This window comes from Durio zibethinus, chromosome 16 (assembly GCF_047325235.1).
Source record: "Durio zibethinus cultivar Kanyao isolate XHJ-2024 chromosome 16, ASM4732523v1, whole genome shotgun sequence".
NCBI lineage: Eukaryota > Viridiplantae > Streptophyta > Magnoliopsida > Malvales > Malvaceae > Durio > Durio zibethinus.
In genome coordinates, this window is record NC_143177.1 from 8,946,145 (window position 1) to 8,962,550 (window position 16,406).

General features: G+C 29.6%; 1 protein-coding gene and 1 non-coding gene across 2 annotated transcripts; one reads left to right on the top strand and one right to left on the bottom strand.

Moving 5' to 3' along the window:
* Positions 1-548: 548 nt before the first annotated feature.
* LOC149514270 (uncharacterized) lies at positions 549-2,724 on the bottom strand. Its single transcript, XM_089745270.1, has 3 exons — positions 2,379-2,724; positions 1,104-2,257; positions 549-988 (listed from the first exon to the last, which is right to left on the bottom strand). The coding sequence occupies exons 1-3, from the start codon at positions 2,584-2,586 to the stop codon at positions 674-676; spliced, it is 1,677 nt and encodes a 558-aa protein (XP_089601396.1). The 5' UTR covers positions 2,587-2,724; the 3' UTR covers positions 549-673.
* A 13,349-nt stretch (positions 2,725-16,073) lies between these two features.
* On the top strand, positions 16,074-16,180 carry LOC149514271 (small nucleolar RNA R71). The gene has a single exon (XR_016328910.1). It is a non-coding gene; the product is annotated as a small nucleolar RNA R71 (small nucleolar RNA).
* The last annotated feature ends 226 nt before the right edge of the window (positions 16,181-16,406 follow it).

Consider the following 16,406-nt stretch of genomic DNA (forward strand, 5'->3'; position numbering starts at 1 on the left):
TATACAAGTTTCTGGAGTCTTGCAAACTTCAATCTGTTTCTTGCTTTGGTGTGAATATAGCTAAATGTGCTCCAATTACATTCACAATTTGATGCAGATATTGTTTGACTAAGCACTTTGATTGCTAGTTTTTGTAATTCAGGAACACAAGTGCCATATATCATCCACCACTCAGCTGTATAAAATTATTTAAATTAAATTTCAATGGGCTATACAATTAAATAATATAAATAAATTATAATTATTTAACTTACTATTTACCTGGATTCATTTGCTTCCAAGCTCTTTGTGCTTGTGAACTACCAAATGTTTCATGCTTGTCTCGAAATAATAACAACTACATCATTGAAAATACAATAATAAATGAATAAATAAAAAATAATTTAATTTTTAATACATAAAACAAATGTTAAAGTTATAAAATAGTATTAAATACTAACCTGATTAATCATTCTGATTTGAGTATCTATCGAAGGTTCTAATCTTTCAATAACTGCTTTTATACCTTCTAATGTTTCCTTAAATACATTTGCAGAATGTTCCACTCCAAATTGAAATTGTGGATTTAGATAGTAACCTAAACATAATTTATAACAATATTATATTAAAGGAATAAAAAATAAATATATAAGCAATTTAAGTATAAAAAATAAACATATTTTTTAAATACCATCTATATTCTTGGTTTACTTACCAGCTGAATGCAAGTCAGAGTGCATGAAACTCTTCTATTGTCAATAATCTTTTCATATTCAGCAGAATAACGACAAGTTTGTTGAATTGCTTGTTTAGCTCTATCCACAGCCTCGTAAATAAAGCCCATTGTTGATTTTTCATCACCATCCACAAGGCGCAACACTTTTACCAAAGGCTCATAAACTTTTATTATATCACCTGCTTTTTTCCAAAAATCTTTTCCCAAAATGATTTTTTTGACTTCATAAGCAGGTCCTGATTTTTGTTGTCCCCATTTTGAATCTTTAAATTCCTATATATTCATCAATAAATTTTTAGAGTAATATATTTTAAATTAATATTTTAAAACAATAATATTATAAAAAGATGCTAGATTTAAATAATTGTACTAATTACTAAGTACTAACCTTTGAATTGAACATCTCTCTCAAACTTTGCTTTTGCCTTATTATTTCTTCTAATTGTATGAAATGAGTGGCAAATCGGGTAAGAGCAGGACGAAGTATTTGCTTCCCTTGTGTATATTTCTTCATCAAATTAACAGTCCAAATGTGATTGTATAAAAAACAAGTCACTTTCTTTGCATCATCCAAAACCTTTGCCACATTTTTTTTCCTCCCAATATCTTCAAGGCACAAGTCCAAACAATGAGCTGAACATGCTGTCCAATACAAATGTTTTCTCTTCTCCATTAGTCTTTTTCCTGCGGCCTTAAGTGCTGCCTCATTATCAGTGACTATTTGAACAATGTATTTTTCTCCAATTTCTTCCACAACTTCATCTAATAATCTGTAGTAAAAGTTTGTATCTCTACTACGAACACTTGAGACATCTATAGATTTCCAAAAAATAGTCCCTTTACTACAGTAAACAAGAAAATTAATGATATGCATTTGATTCAAACTATTGGTCCAACCATCACACATCAAAGTGACACCCAATTCATTCCAATAAGCTTTTAATCCATTAACCCATTCATGAACTTGTTGATACTCAGACTCTAAATACACATCTGAGACCTCATAAGGTGTTGGAAGTCTTACATGTTGGCCAACTTCTGCTGCCACAGAAATCAAATTATGCAACCATGGGGAATTTGCTAATTGAAAAGGAAGTCGATCATATATAAAAAATTTTGATACTGATTCACCCATTTTTCTTCTTAATGTCTTTAGAAATGAATCACTTACTTTTGGTTGTCTTGAACTTTTACTTCTAACCAATTCAGGAACAGCTCCCCTTAATGAAAATTCAGACTCATTTGGAGTTCTTATTCTTTCTTCAAAATATTCAGCAACTGAACCATGAGAGCTTCGTCCTTCTTCATATATGTTACTCCAACCACTAGTTCTTTGTCTGAATTCTTGTCTTCTGTGCCACTCATGTTGTGATTGGATACTATCTCGCACGGCTTGTCTAGTAGCAATGTCTTCATCAATAAATCCTTCATAATCATCTTCCCCTCTTAACTGTGATAAAAATTCATTTTTTCTTCTTTTGTTGTCAGCCTTTTTTGATTTGCTTTCTTGAAGGAGTTTCATCATGCTTTCTCTTACTATACCTATTAATAATATAGTTTTAAAAAAAAGAAAAAATTAGTTGCACATGCTTATGTAATTTTATAATTTTTATTAAGAAATTAACAATAATATTTTCAAAGAAATTAAAAAAATATAACATACCAGTAACGTTGGGGCATGGTGCAACATTGCCAGTTTTATGAGCAATGTGTTCTTTGAAACGTGTTATTCCTCCTTTTACAACTTTACCACAAAGTTTACATGAAACATTTCCTCTTGTATTTGGCACAGGTGTTCCAAAATGCCAACCTATATTATCACTTGGCGCGCCCTCTACTCCTTTACTCGGGAACTCTTCACGTGGTGGCATACTTACTATTTTGTATAAAAACAAAATAAACTTATATTTAGAAATATTAATATTACTTATTACATCATTAAAAATTGATTTTAGGCTAAATTTTTTAATTTTTAGTTTTTAATCTTAAGAATATTATTAAATAACTTAATCTTTTAGATGCACTAATTGATATTAATTTTTTTATCACAAATAACTTCAAATAATTATATAATAAATACAATCTTCAATAATTACATAAAAATATAAGAATTAATCTAATATTAAAAGAATTGACAACGATATAAATATCAAAACAACAAAAAAAATTATTAAATTTCATATACAAAATTATAAATTAATATCTAACACAATCAAAATATAATATTTAATTTTAATTAATTTTTTTCTAACTTATATAAAAAATTTATCAATAATTTTCATCTACAATCTCTATGTATATCATATTAAATTATTAATCTTTTATTTTTTTTAATTATAAATCTTCAATCCCTCTAATTAGATTTTATCTAAAAAAAATTTCAAAAATTAAAAGTTTTCAAACTTATATTTTAATAAAATTTTCAAACCTATATTTTTTATTTTTTAGTTTTTAATCTTAATAAGAATAATAGATCATAAAATGCTAAATTTGTTAAGTTACTTAATTTTTTTGATACAATAATTGATATAAAATTTTTTTTATCACAAACAACTTTTAATAATTATATAATAAACACAATCTTCAATAATTACACAAAAATAACAAGAATTAATATAATATCAAAAGAATTGACAATAATATAAATATCAAAACAACAAAAAAAATTAAAATTCATATGCAAAATTATAAATTAATAAATAACACAATCAAAATATAATATTTAATTTTAATTATTTTTCATCTAACTTATACAAAAAATTTTATCAAAATTTTCATTTAAAATATCTATATATTATATTAATTATAAATTTTCAAAACCACTAATTAAATTTTATCTAAAAAATTTTTAAAAATTAATTACAAAATTAAATAAAAAAATTCAATCCCACCTTCCATACACCCTACCACACTCAATCCCTCCCCACCCCATCAATCCCTCTCCACCTTCCCTCCCAACATCCCACCACACCCAATCCCTCCCCACCTTCCTCCCAACACCCTACCACACCCAATCCACACCCAATCCCTCCCCACCTTCCCCCCCAACGCCCTACCACACCCAATCCTCCCACCCCCCTCCAATCTCTCCACGTGCCTAAATATATCAATCTGTTTGACTCTTTCTAACAACCCGAGCCGAGACCATTCTAGAAACATTTCATTTTACTGTTCATCATCTTTTTCGTCTTTACTTTCTCTGGCTTTCCAGAAAAAAAAATTTTTTTTTTTCGTCTCTCATTTTCTCTCACATCCCTTTATCACTATCACTTGCTGACTTACCTAGTATCTACAGATCTCGTTCATCTTTCAAACTCTCACAAGACACAACAGATCGATCATTTTACAGAAATTTTACAAAAAAAAAAAGGTAATTTAACTTTCTTTTCTTACCTTGTTTGATCTTGATTCTTGAATGTTGATCGAAAACTTGAGGTTGATTTGAATTTGAATGCCGAAAATGCCGTTTGAATGGTTGAAACTTGAAACTCTGTTTTCTAGCTCGTTTTACAATTTTTTTTGATGATAAAGATATGAGATTGTGAGCTTTATTTTTTGATTTGGCTTTTACTTTTACTTTTGCAGGTTTGTTGTTTTATTTTGCAGGCGTAAAATTTTGTTTTTTTGTTAAAGCTATTAGATCCGTGAGTAGAAAAACGGAATAGCGACAATAACGGTCCGTTATTGCTGCTATTGCCCGTTACGCCGTTATTTTGCGACCGTTATTCTCCGTTTTTGATGGGAATGAATTTTTCAACCATTTTCTATACATTAACGGTGGCGGAAGGCAGCGCTACCGCAATTTTGCGGCCGCTATTCCGCTATCAACCCATTTTTTGAATCCCTGCCCTAGACTACTAAAAAGCCTTCCTTTTTTATGTTTTTTGTTTTGTTCTCTTTTTTTTTGTTAGCTCTCCCAGAACTTTGATCCCTTCCCTTTGTGTCTTTTTTTTTTTTGTGGTTTAAAACAGCCTCTTCCCCCAGACCTACGAAACTTCTTTCTTTGGCACTAGAGGACCATTTTTCTTTCTTTTGATTTTCCCTAACTATGAGACCTCCAACTCCTTTTTCTTGTCTTTTTTGTTGCCCAAAGGCCTCCCCCTTCTTATCATTTCTTTCTATTTTCTCATTTTCTAGATTGCCCGAAACGCCCCATTTTTTCTTTCATTCTTCCCCCTCTTATGCTTCTTGCTCTCCAAGATTTCTGTTTTTTTCTTCTCTACCCCAGGTCTTCAAAAGTTGGTGGTAAAGGCTTTAAGCTTGTTTCATGCTGCTTGTCTCCCTGGTACCAAGGGTTTCCCATGAAGGGGAGAAACTGGTTACCTTGTACTTCACGTGCCCAGAAAAATCCTCCTCTTCTTCCATTTGGCTTTTCTATCTTTTGAAGCATTGCTCTATTCATTTTAGGCCCACTTGTGGCCGTGTTTAACGGCTCTTCTGGGCTTTTGTTGGGCTAACTTGGGTTGCCAATTCGGGTTTGATCATGGGCCATTAATGGGCCATTATTAGGGATCGATTTGGGCTCCATTTTGGGTCTTCTTAAAAGGCCTTTAAAAGGGCCACACATTGAGCTTTAAAATTAGGCTATGTTTGGTTTGTAGTTGGGTCACGTAATTGGTTATTAAAACGGGTTGTATAATATACCCAAAAAATAATGGTCTTAACACAAGTGTAAAAACAAGCCCAAATCAACAGTATTAAATAAAGTCAAATTGTTTTGAATAAAATTAAGTGTTTACACAAACATTGTTCATTTATTGTTTAAAACATGTCTTATTCTTTGGGACAAGGCACTAATGATGCAAAGATTCTTTTTTTAAGCTGTTGACAAAACATTTAGAGACGTTATTGGATTCAAAGATAAAAGAGCAAAAAATAAACCCTCATAGAAAGACAGTGCTTTTTGGAGGTAACTTTAGGCAAATATTACCTATTACCCCAAAAGGTAAGCATCAAGAAGTGATATAGTTTTGTATTAATAAGTCATACTTATAAAAAAATTACACTATGTTCACTTTGAAAACTAGCAAGCGAGTATCAAATTATAATAATAAAGGTAATATGGATGTAGAGAATGTTAGATTCAATCATTGGTTATTAAAAATTAGAGTAAGCAAAGTACAAGCAATTAGTAGACATAAAGAACTTGATCCATGTTGGATTGAAATTCCAAAAGATTTTATTGCCAACTCAAACGGAGGACCAATAGATACAATAATTGGTGCTACTTATCTAGATTTTTGTGGGAGACAAAATGATGGAAACTACTTTTTGAAAAGGCAATTCTCACTCCTCTTTATGAAACTGCAATGAAATTAATGAACGTATGGTAAATTTATTGAAAGGTGAAATGAGAATTTACATAAGCAATTATGAGATACGCAAGGATTCTATGGAAAATGAAGAACAAAATGATATGCATTCGACTGAGTTTCTTAATAATTTGGATTTCCTTAGTATGCATTATCATTTGTTAAAGTTAAAGATTGCTATGCCTATTATTCTGTTAAGGAATGTGAATCCAAGCTTCGAAATGTGTAACGATTCACGGTTATTACTCAACTGGGTGATTTGGTTGTTAAAGGTAAAATAATGTCTAGAATCAATATGGATTCAAAGTATTGATTCCAAGGATATCGATGACTTTTCAACAAAAAAGATGACCATTTATTCTAAAACGAAGGTAGTATCCATTGAAACCATGTTGTGCAATAACAATTAATAAAAGTCAAGGACAGTCATTGAATATGTTGGTCTATATTTGCCAAAATCATACTTTAGTCGGCCAATTTTATGTGGCTTTTTCTTGTGTAACTTCACAATTAGGGTTAAGAATTTTGATTTTAGCAGATGATGATAGGTTTAAATATCATACAAAAAACATTGTTTATGAAGAGGTTTTAATGTTATATTTTCATAAATAGCTTAGTTTAAATGTTTCAATTTCATGTACTGAAAAAAAACAAATTATTATACATTTTAATGAATAAATTATTATATTTTTGTTGGTACAAATCTTGAAACCATATTACCAATTTTATATGCACATTTGTTGTGACGATTTGATTTGCCTTATTTTATATTATAAAATTAACAGTGCAAAGCACATGCATAAAAACTTAATTAATTATATAATTAAATTAAATGATATCATTAATTCACAAAATTCTTCAATTATTTAATTAAAAAATTCATTGTACTTGTAACGAATTGTAATTGAATAACAATTTTCTCCTTCTTTAATTATATATCATATAAAAAAAATCACAAATCAATGGACGCATATAATTTGATAAATTAAAAATAAAATTCTAGCAAAATTCACACTTGATGTGATTTAAATACAAGATAGCAAGATAAACTTCCTTTTTATCATTATAAAGACGGCATTGACGTGATTCTTAGATATTCAATAGGGGTTCTTTTCCGTACAAATTATAATGGTTAGAGCTATATTGTCTCCCCCACATGGTGAATCGTTTTAGCCTCTTTCGGAATATAAATAAGTTTTTATGCATTGCTCTTTATTTTTTATTATTTAATTTCTATTAGATTGAAAGACTGTTAAAAAAAAGAATACACAATGCAAGTCTCAAACATGTTTTCCCTCCAATTGCCAAAACGGAAAGGAAATTTAAGTCAGGATGTATCACTCTTTTTTTTAGCATTTAGGTATGCTTTGGTGAGACGCATCCAAAATTTCCATCGTAATTTTCTTTTCTCTTTTTTTTTTCCCTTGATCAGATCATCTTACGTTCGCTTTGTGGTGACTTCTCTTCAGTAAACCTGTTTCTGCTGCATAGTTGTTAGTATAAATTACTGTTCAAGCAATTGAGGTCGTCACTGGTGACATCTATTTATTATTATTATTTTATTAAAGAGGTTAAACTTCGTATTTACTTGATATCGAATTTTAAAGATGATTATATGAATCAATTAAATTAAGTTTTAAATTCAATAGTATTTATTATTAAATATTAAAGCAAAGTGGATTTTTACGAATGATACGTTGCAATCAACTTTTTCAACCTTTTCTAAACCCACAAATTTTGCTCAATTCCTTACAAATTAAAAATGGCCCATCATGATGATTGTATAAACTAAATTTTTTATACATTTTTTGGATGAATAAAATCACATTCATTTATCTAACAAAAAATTCCTTCACAAAAAAATTTTACAAATTGAAAATGAAATAAAATTATAAGAATCCAAACTCTTCATCGAATCTAAAACAAGAATTGCTTTTCGCAACTTGGAATCTATTGACTATAATATTTCTTCCAAAGATTGGAATTTCTTTTCACATTAAAATTTTTGTTATGCAATGTTTAACCAAAAAGTTAGTCATTAAATACAAGATTGGTCACCCAATTTTAGGTGTCTTTTTGTTTTTATCACCATAATTATCAAATCTAACATTTTAGCCACTGACATTTGGATATATTTTTATTTAGTCACTTAACTATTAGTGTTATAACACTGTAGGCACTTAATTTTTTCGAGTTAATTCGAATTTGTTTGATTTTTTAAGCATTAAATCAAATTGAATTTGTTCAAGTTTGTTTTGGGTTAGTCATGTTTAATTTTGTTAATATTATTATTAATCAAACTAATGGATATTAAAATAAATAATTAATTAATTAAATTACAAAAAAAATGAAAATGAAATAAAACAAAACAAAGAAAACAACAAAAAAGCCCCCCCCCCCCCCCCCCCCCCCCCCCCAACAACAAGGCCAGCACTCGAGCAACCCCAACACCTTGCTCCACTACCATGCATTGCTGTCGATGAGAACTAGGTGGAAAACTTTTGGTTTTCTTTGAAGATGAGAGTTTTTTTTTTTTTTTCCAAAAAAAAGATGAAATGAAATCTAAAAAAAAAACATAAGATTTTACAACTGAAAAAAAAAAAGAAAAAAACCATCAAATCAACCCATTCTATGACCAAGATCCGACTCGTGACCCGACTTGAACCCGGTCCAAAGCCCTCTGCTTGATCCAGATAAAGCCCAACCTACAAAGGCTTACTTTCAACATTGGTCTTACTTTGTGGGCCAACCCAAAAGCTTCATTTCTAGTACTTTCTTTTTAATTTATTTATCTCGTTATTACATTTAATTATATTAGTCCTTGTAGAAGTTGGATTATGAAATGCATAAATAAATAAATATGTGAAAAATGATATCTTTTTCAGTGAATTTTTTAAAATAAAAATAAAAAAATATTATTACTATAAAGATCAAATAGTAAAACGATAAATAAAAAATGAAATTTGTTTTGAATAAAAACAGAATTGTCTATTATGCATGAATATCTTTTATAGTCATATTTTAAAATAATAAATATAATAAGTATAAAAAAAAGTAAAAATCTCCAATGATGGGATTTCGAAAAATCTAAGTAGTGATTTTTTATAATTCTCTAGATGGAAAAAGATTTCTAAAAATTACCAAAGTATTGGAATATTTAGAAACTCTTTTTAATATAAAGATTTTATTTTTTTTAATTTAAATGATTTTCTTAAAAAGAGATAAAAATATAAAATATTTATAAGAGTATGCATTTTTTAGGAAATAAATTTATAGATAATTGTATTATTATATAACTTTTAAAAATTAATAATAAAATTAATTAAATAAAAATTTTCGATGATGGAATTCTGGTGTAGTGATTCTTAAGAATTTTTTAGGTGAGAAAAGACTTCTAAAAATTACCAAAATATTGGAATATTTAGAAACTATTTTCAATACAAAGATTTTTGTTTTTATTTTCTTTAATTTGAATAAGTTTCTTAAAAAAAAAAAAGAGACATGAAAAAAAAAATATAATATTTATAAGAGTATGTTTTTTTAGGAAATAAACTTATTTGTAAATACTCATGTTATTACATATTTTTAAATTTTAATAATTATGAAAAAAATAAAATCTCCAAGGATGAGATTATAAAAAAGTCTAAGTAATGATTCTTTAAGAATCTCTAGGTAAAAAAATTTATCTAAAATGCCGCCAAAGTATTGGAGCATTTAGAATAATTTTTGATAAAGATTTTTCATTTTTTAATAAATAGAATAAGAAATGAATTTTTTTAATATTATTGAGATTAAATTATAGTTATCATGGTTTATTACATGCATTATAATTTGAAGATAAATATAAACCACTAATGAGTGAGGGTCGAAGTGCCTTACTAGCCCTGTTTAGATGCCAGTGAGGAATAATTTGAGAACCTTTAGATGTATAAATCCTCACTCAGCATATCGTGAACCTTAAAGGACCAATTTTAGGGGACTAGCCTTAAGTAGAGCATTGCCAACCTTTTTTGTAAAAATTACACTAAATTAGGAAACTCCAAACACAATCTACATTTAAGGACAGTAATGCCATAGGTAAAATTAAAATTTTAAGAAAAAAAGAAGAAATGGATAATAAAAGAAACAGCATTTTCTTAAAAAAATAATAAAAAGAAACCATATTTTGAAAAATAAGCAGAAAATTTTTCTTTTGACATGTAGTTCATTCATTTTGTGGTTATCCAAAACTTACATTTTCAAAAAGTGTTTAAAAATAAAATGAAGAAATTTTTTAGCATTTTTCAAGCAAAATAAATTTTTTCAAGCAAAATTAAAGGTTATTCTTAAATTATTTGTTTATTGGCCAAATATAAATAAATAAATAAAATATTTGAACCCTAGTTATTCTGTGTGATAAAAATGTGCTTTTTTGCATTTTTCCTTATCCTAACAAGACAAAAAAAAAAAAAAAAGAAAAAAAGAGAATTTTAAGTTTGAATGTTATTTCATTTTTTGCATTTTCATTTGATCTTTTAGCATATATTTTTATCATTTTTTAAAAAAATGGAAATGATGATATCATATATATACCTTATTTCATGCAAATCATAATAAGATAATACATGTATTCCATCTCATTTACATCAATAGATAGTACATGCATTATATTTCATGCACATGTTGATAAATGATACATGCCTTCCATGCACATCTTAATAATATGCATATCTTAATAGATAGTGCATGCACTCCATCTCATTACATATTTTAATATAGTGTCAGTTTCATTAGGTTAATATAACACAAGTGTTACATTTCATGTAGATATATCTTGTGCACATAAAGGTTCATGTATTTCATACAAGTATATTGCATTAGTCATAGGTATATATCTCATCATTCATATAGTATGTTGCTGCATTTCATGCATATAGATTTATGAATGGTAGGATTTTATAAAAGATGCATTGCATTTCACAAGAACATACCCCACCATCACTGTAATAGAACATTACATTTCTTGCATACACATTCATGGATGATGAAATTTTTATCATTTTAGGCCCTATACATGTGAAAATTCATTATCTTAAGCATTTTGATGTTTCATGACATTCTTTAGGCATATTTATCATATTCATAAACATGCTCTGTTTGACATAAGAGTTAGAAACTGTTTTGTGACATTTATTCAATAAGGGTAATAATATAGAATTTTTTGTCTAAGTCTTGAAATAAAATGTCTATCTTGGTGGGAATCAAAATGGCATAAATGGGAGAGCAATTGGAGGTAAGAATTAATGTACTAGAGTTGAATCAAGAGGAATTTTGGCACGAGCTTCGGGAGATGAAACAACTAATTGCTTAATTGACAAAAATGATTAAAGATAGTGGTATGGTTAAGTTTGTTGCTCCTCATAGACCATTATCACTTTTGATTCCATCAAATCAAGATCAACTAGCTTTTGTTAATTTCGGCACTTTTCTCGAGCAAACTAAGGCCTTGAATGATTCGAACAATGACCAAAGTTTGGGTGAGCTCAAGAAAAGAATAGGTGAATTGGCCACACAAATGACTAAACTCAAAAGTTGATTTTCAAGATGGAGTCACTTGGCTTCAAACAACCCTCACCAACTATCCTAGGTCCAAACCCCCACTTAAATTCTTCTCATGACTACTTTCGACCTTTTTTCCAAGTGCCTAAGATTAGGCCCCTAAATTTCATGCAATCTCAGAGAATTTCACATTTGAATTCATGTCCACCACCTCACATTTCACAACCACTTGTTCAACATGCTATCTCATAATGCTAAAAAATTCATGAAAAAAAGGTTTAAGAAAACTCCCTAAAAAACAATCTAACTTAATGACACTAGTTTTAGGCCATTTTCATAATTTGCACCAAATATCCTCCAAAATGTATCTAAATTGACCTAAATTCCTTATTTTCTCCATTTTTACCTACACATAAGAAAAATGTAATTTTAAGAGTATTTTTGCCAAGAAATGCTAAAGAACAAGCTAAAATAATAATCAAATTACACTAAAATTAAGCACTAAGAAACTAAAACTTTTAATGCAATCAAACCCCCAAAATTGAACTTTTTCTTGTCCTTGAGCAAAAAAAGATCTAGTAAGAATCACATTATATTTCTAATACTTCATTTAACACTATAGCCTTATGGATTGATTAGTAAATATAACTAAAGTAAAATTATGAATGAGTGTTATTACACAAGAATCTACCTAGGTTGCAAGCATTCCTAACTAAAGTTTCACAAGTAAGCAACACTTTTCACATCTTCTTGCATGAAATCTAATATTGTTATATAACTTTTAAGACATTATAACAATGATCAATAAAGCAGCTCATGTTCCATAAGCTTGTTTATCACATCTCTCTCCACTAATATAGATAAACACATGACCAAGGATCATTTAAGACTTTAATAAGCTTATAATTAAAGGCTAGGGTCAAGGTATGATAAAAGTTATTTAGGCTCAAGTACCTTAATAATGCATCACATGTCAAGGATCATTCATCATTGAGCTCTTAAGGTAGAAAATGTAAGCTTTACTAAAGAATCACCCTTCTAAACTTTGATTTTGCCCATTTTTCTTTCTTTTCTTCTTTTTTTTCACCACTTTATTGTTTTTTCTTTTCACGATTTCTTTTCTTTTTCAATTTTTCTTTCTTTTTTCTTTTGCAAGTTTGACTTTGTCTTTTTCTTTCTTTTTTTCTTTTCAAGTTTTTTTTTCAATTTCTTATTTTTTCCAAGCTTTACCCTTCCTCTTTAATAATGCGTAGATCACAAATGTATGAATGTCCTAATGTATATAAGTTAAGGGACCAAAAAGATAGAAAATATCAAAATAAGGTTATGATTTGTAATGTGGTTTCAAAACAAAAAAAGGAATCACAAGGCTCAAATGGGGTGACTATAGAAATATTATATAAAGGATTGCTCAAAAGACTTAATTGATCCAAAGATGGCTTATATCATTTTTCTAATCATATGTCCTCTAAGATTTCACCTCGAGAGATAGTCAAAATAAATTATAAAATCATGAAACACAACTCCAAAGACCAATGCAAAAATAATTTTATGCTCACATAATCAATACTAGATAAAAAAATACATTTCAATGTTCAAACTATCAATTCACAAATGAATACCATATTCAAGAATTCTCTAAGCCTAAGTATCATCTCATATTTCATACACATTCAATCTTTTCCTAAAGCTATATTCATTATCAATTACTACCTATCATTGGCTTCATGAAAAACTAATCAAAGCAAGCATAATAATGATACTATATGTTAAGCTCAATTTCAAAGTACAAATCAAGGAAAATTCAAAAACTTTTACAAAGAATTTTCAAAAATTCCCCAAATACCCCTAAACTTAACCAACACATTGTCCTCAATGTGTAGCATCAAGCACTAAAGCATAAAAAAAAAGAATAAGAAAACTTTCCTATCATCGTGGAGGCATGGTGACTGAATTTCCTATCAAAGCTTTGGCCAAAACTAGTGTATCCATTTCAAGCTCTTATTCACATACAAAATGAAAGAAAATACATATAATAAGAACAAACATCAATATGTACAAGAAAAGGTAAGCAAAATATATGAAAGTAAAACATGAAATGTAAAGCTTGGGTTGCCTCCCAAGAAGTGCTTTATTTAAAGTCAAAAGCTAGACTATCAGAATAAGTTCACATTATATGTTCATAGTGATCACTCCATACTTGATTCTTGAATCCAACCATTTCAAGACCTCTCTCTTTACAATCTTATCAAAACTATGGGCTAATGATGGATCATGTGGGTAAGTAGGAATAGTAGTTAACTTTTCAAGAAAACCTTCAACCTCACACCTAGAAGGATTAAAATAAGTGGGTTTTGGTTTTAGCATCCAATCAACCGATCTATCATCAACATAAATGATATCATATCCTTTTTACAACATATTCACACAATCTGTCTTATAAAGACTATGATAGGTATGACTAAACTAAAACTACTCAAAGACTAGTAAATCAACTAAAAATGAGATCCCATCAATAATAACTAGACTATTACCCTCAGGATTTTGATAAGTATCATCAAAATGGAGTGTCTCAGAATCCGATGAATCTAGATCCGGAGGTCTAATCACTCTAGGGAGAATGTCAAGATCAACTAAATGCTTGACACGAAAAGGTGGTCGAAATTGAAAAGTAGAGAATATCAATATATCATCATTATCATCACTCAAATCCATGTCTTCTACCTTTACCAATATAAGGGACTCTTCAAAACATGAGATAAGATGCTCTTAGTGTAAAACATCATGAATCACATCATTAACACCTCTAGTCTGGAGCACTCATCAAAATCATCAAGGTATGATAAAGCCTTAAAAACATGAAAAGTGACATTTTGATCCTAAACTCACATGGTCAATTCTCTTTTTTGCACATGAATCAAAGACCTAACAGTGGCTAAAAAATAAAATAATTGGAATCTTATGATCGACCTCCACATCTAGAACTATAAAATTTCTCTACCCTAACCAAGACATCTTCCCTAATCTCTCTAGGATATTTTAGTGACCTATTGACTAATTACAGAATAACTAAGGGGGGTTTAGCCTTTCCTATGCCTAATTTTTCAAAAATGGACCAAGGCATCAAGTTAATGCTAGTACCTAAGTCACACAAGGCATTGTTAAAGGACATACTACCATAGTACATGAAATGGTAAAGTGCCATAATCTTTAAGCTTCGTAGGTAGTCATTTCTAAATCACAGATGTGCACTTATTGGTAAGTGCAATTGTCTTAGAATCCTCTAATCTCTCTTTCCAAAAGATAATGTCCTTTAAGAATTTTGCATAGGCAAGTATCTGTTTAAATGCATCTGTAAATAGGATATTAATATGCAGCTTTTTAAACACCTTAAAAAATTTAGAGAATTACTTTTTTTCTTTCTATTTCTCAAATCTCTGAGAGAAAGAAATATAAGGTTTAAATGGCTCAACTTTAGGAAGAGTAAGCCTAGATGAACTCGATATAGCACTAGAGGATGGTATTTTTGGTAACTGAGTCATAATAAGTACTATACCCTTATCCTTCTTCTTGCCCTTCCCCCCATCATCAACTTGGTCTCTATTAGGCCCATCATCATTAGACTCATCATTTGCCTTATTTTGAAAACCTATTGGGCCTTGGCCACTAGCTAATTACCTTTCGCTCCTAAATGTAATTACTTTATGGTGCTTATTCCCTTCCATCTTAAGGTTGACCTCTGTGTTAGTCAGTAAGGTGCCCTATGGTCGGGTATTAAAAAAAGTCACTAATTGACCAATCTAGGTCTCTAAATTCTTTATGGAGAAAGATTGGTTTTGAAACATAGTATTATGGTTTTGCATGAAGGAGGTATAAGCCCTAATAAAAGAACCTACAAGATCATTAATTGAGGGCTTTTTGCCAGAGGTTGGTAATGATAGATATGAAGGTATATGTTATGGAGGCTGCTGCTAAAAACTTGGTGCATAAGGTGGTCTAGTGTATTGAGGCTATTGTGGTATTTGTATAGATTAGATAGGCTAAACTAGGTTATTCCTCCAACTTGGGTGATATGTGGGAACATTTAGGTTGTTGGGTTACCTAGGGGTCTGTCTTAAATAATGAATACTTTCTATGTGGGTGCTTGAACATGACTTATCTAGGTGTCCTACCCCATATACATCACATATAACTAAGGAATTATAGGTATGTGTAAACCTAGAATGACTAAGACTTTACTCTGAAGGTGTAACCTTACAAATTTTCCTAGAAAATCTATCTTAGCACTATTCACTATAAGCTCACTAACCTCGCACACCTTTAAAGCTCTTCTAGGATGCTAATTCTCATTTGACCACTAACAATTATTAATCGACATATCCTTAATAAGCTTATAAGCTATGTCAAAAATCTTACTCATCAAAGCATCTCCTCATGCAACATAGAAAAATGTCTTAGTATTAGGCACTAAGCCATTATAAAAAATCTGAATCTCCAATCATTTTGGTAGTCCATAGTGTGGACACTGCCTCAAGAGCTCCTTGTATCTCTCCTATGCCTGATACAAGGTCTCTGAGTCATGCTGGGCAAATGTAGTGATCTCATTCCAAAGCTTGGCTATCTTGGCCAAAGGAAAAAATTTAGCCATGAAGTTTTGCACTAAATCATCCCAAATGGTGATGGAATCTAGTAGCATCAAGGCTGACCAACTTTTGGCTCTATCTCTAAGGGAAAATGGAAATAACCTAAGCTTAATAGCATTCTCAGTAACATCATTATGTTTAAATGTATCACAAATCTCCAAGAAATGCTAAAAATAAGCATTCAAATCTTCACTTGAA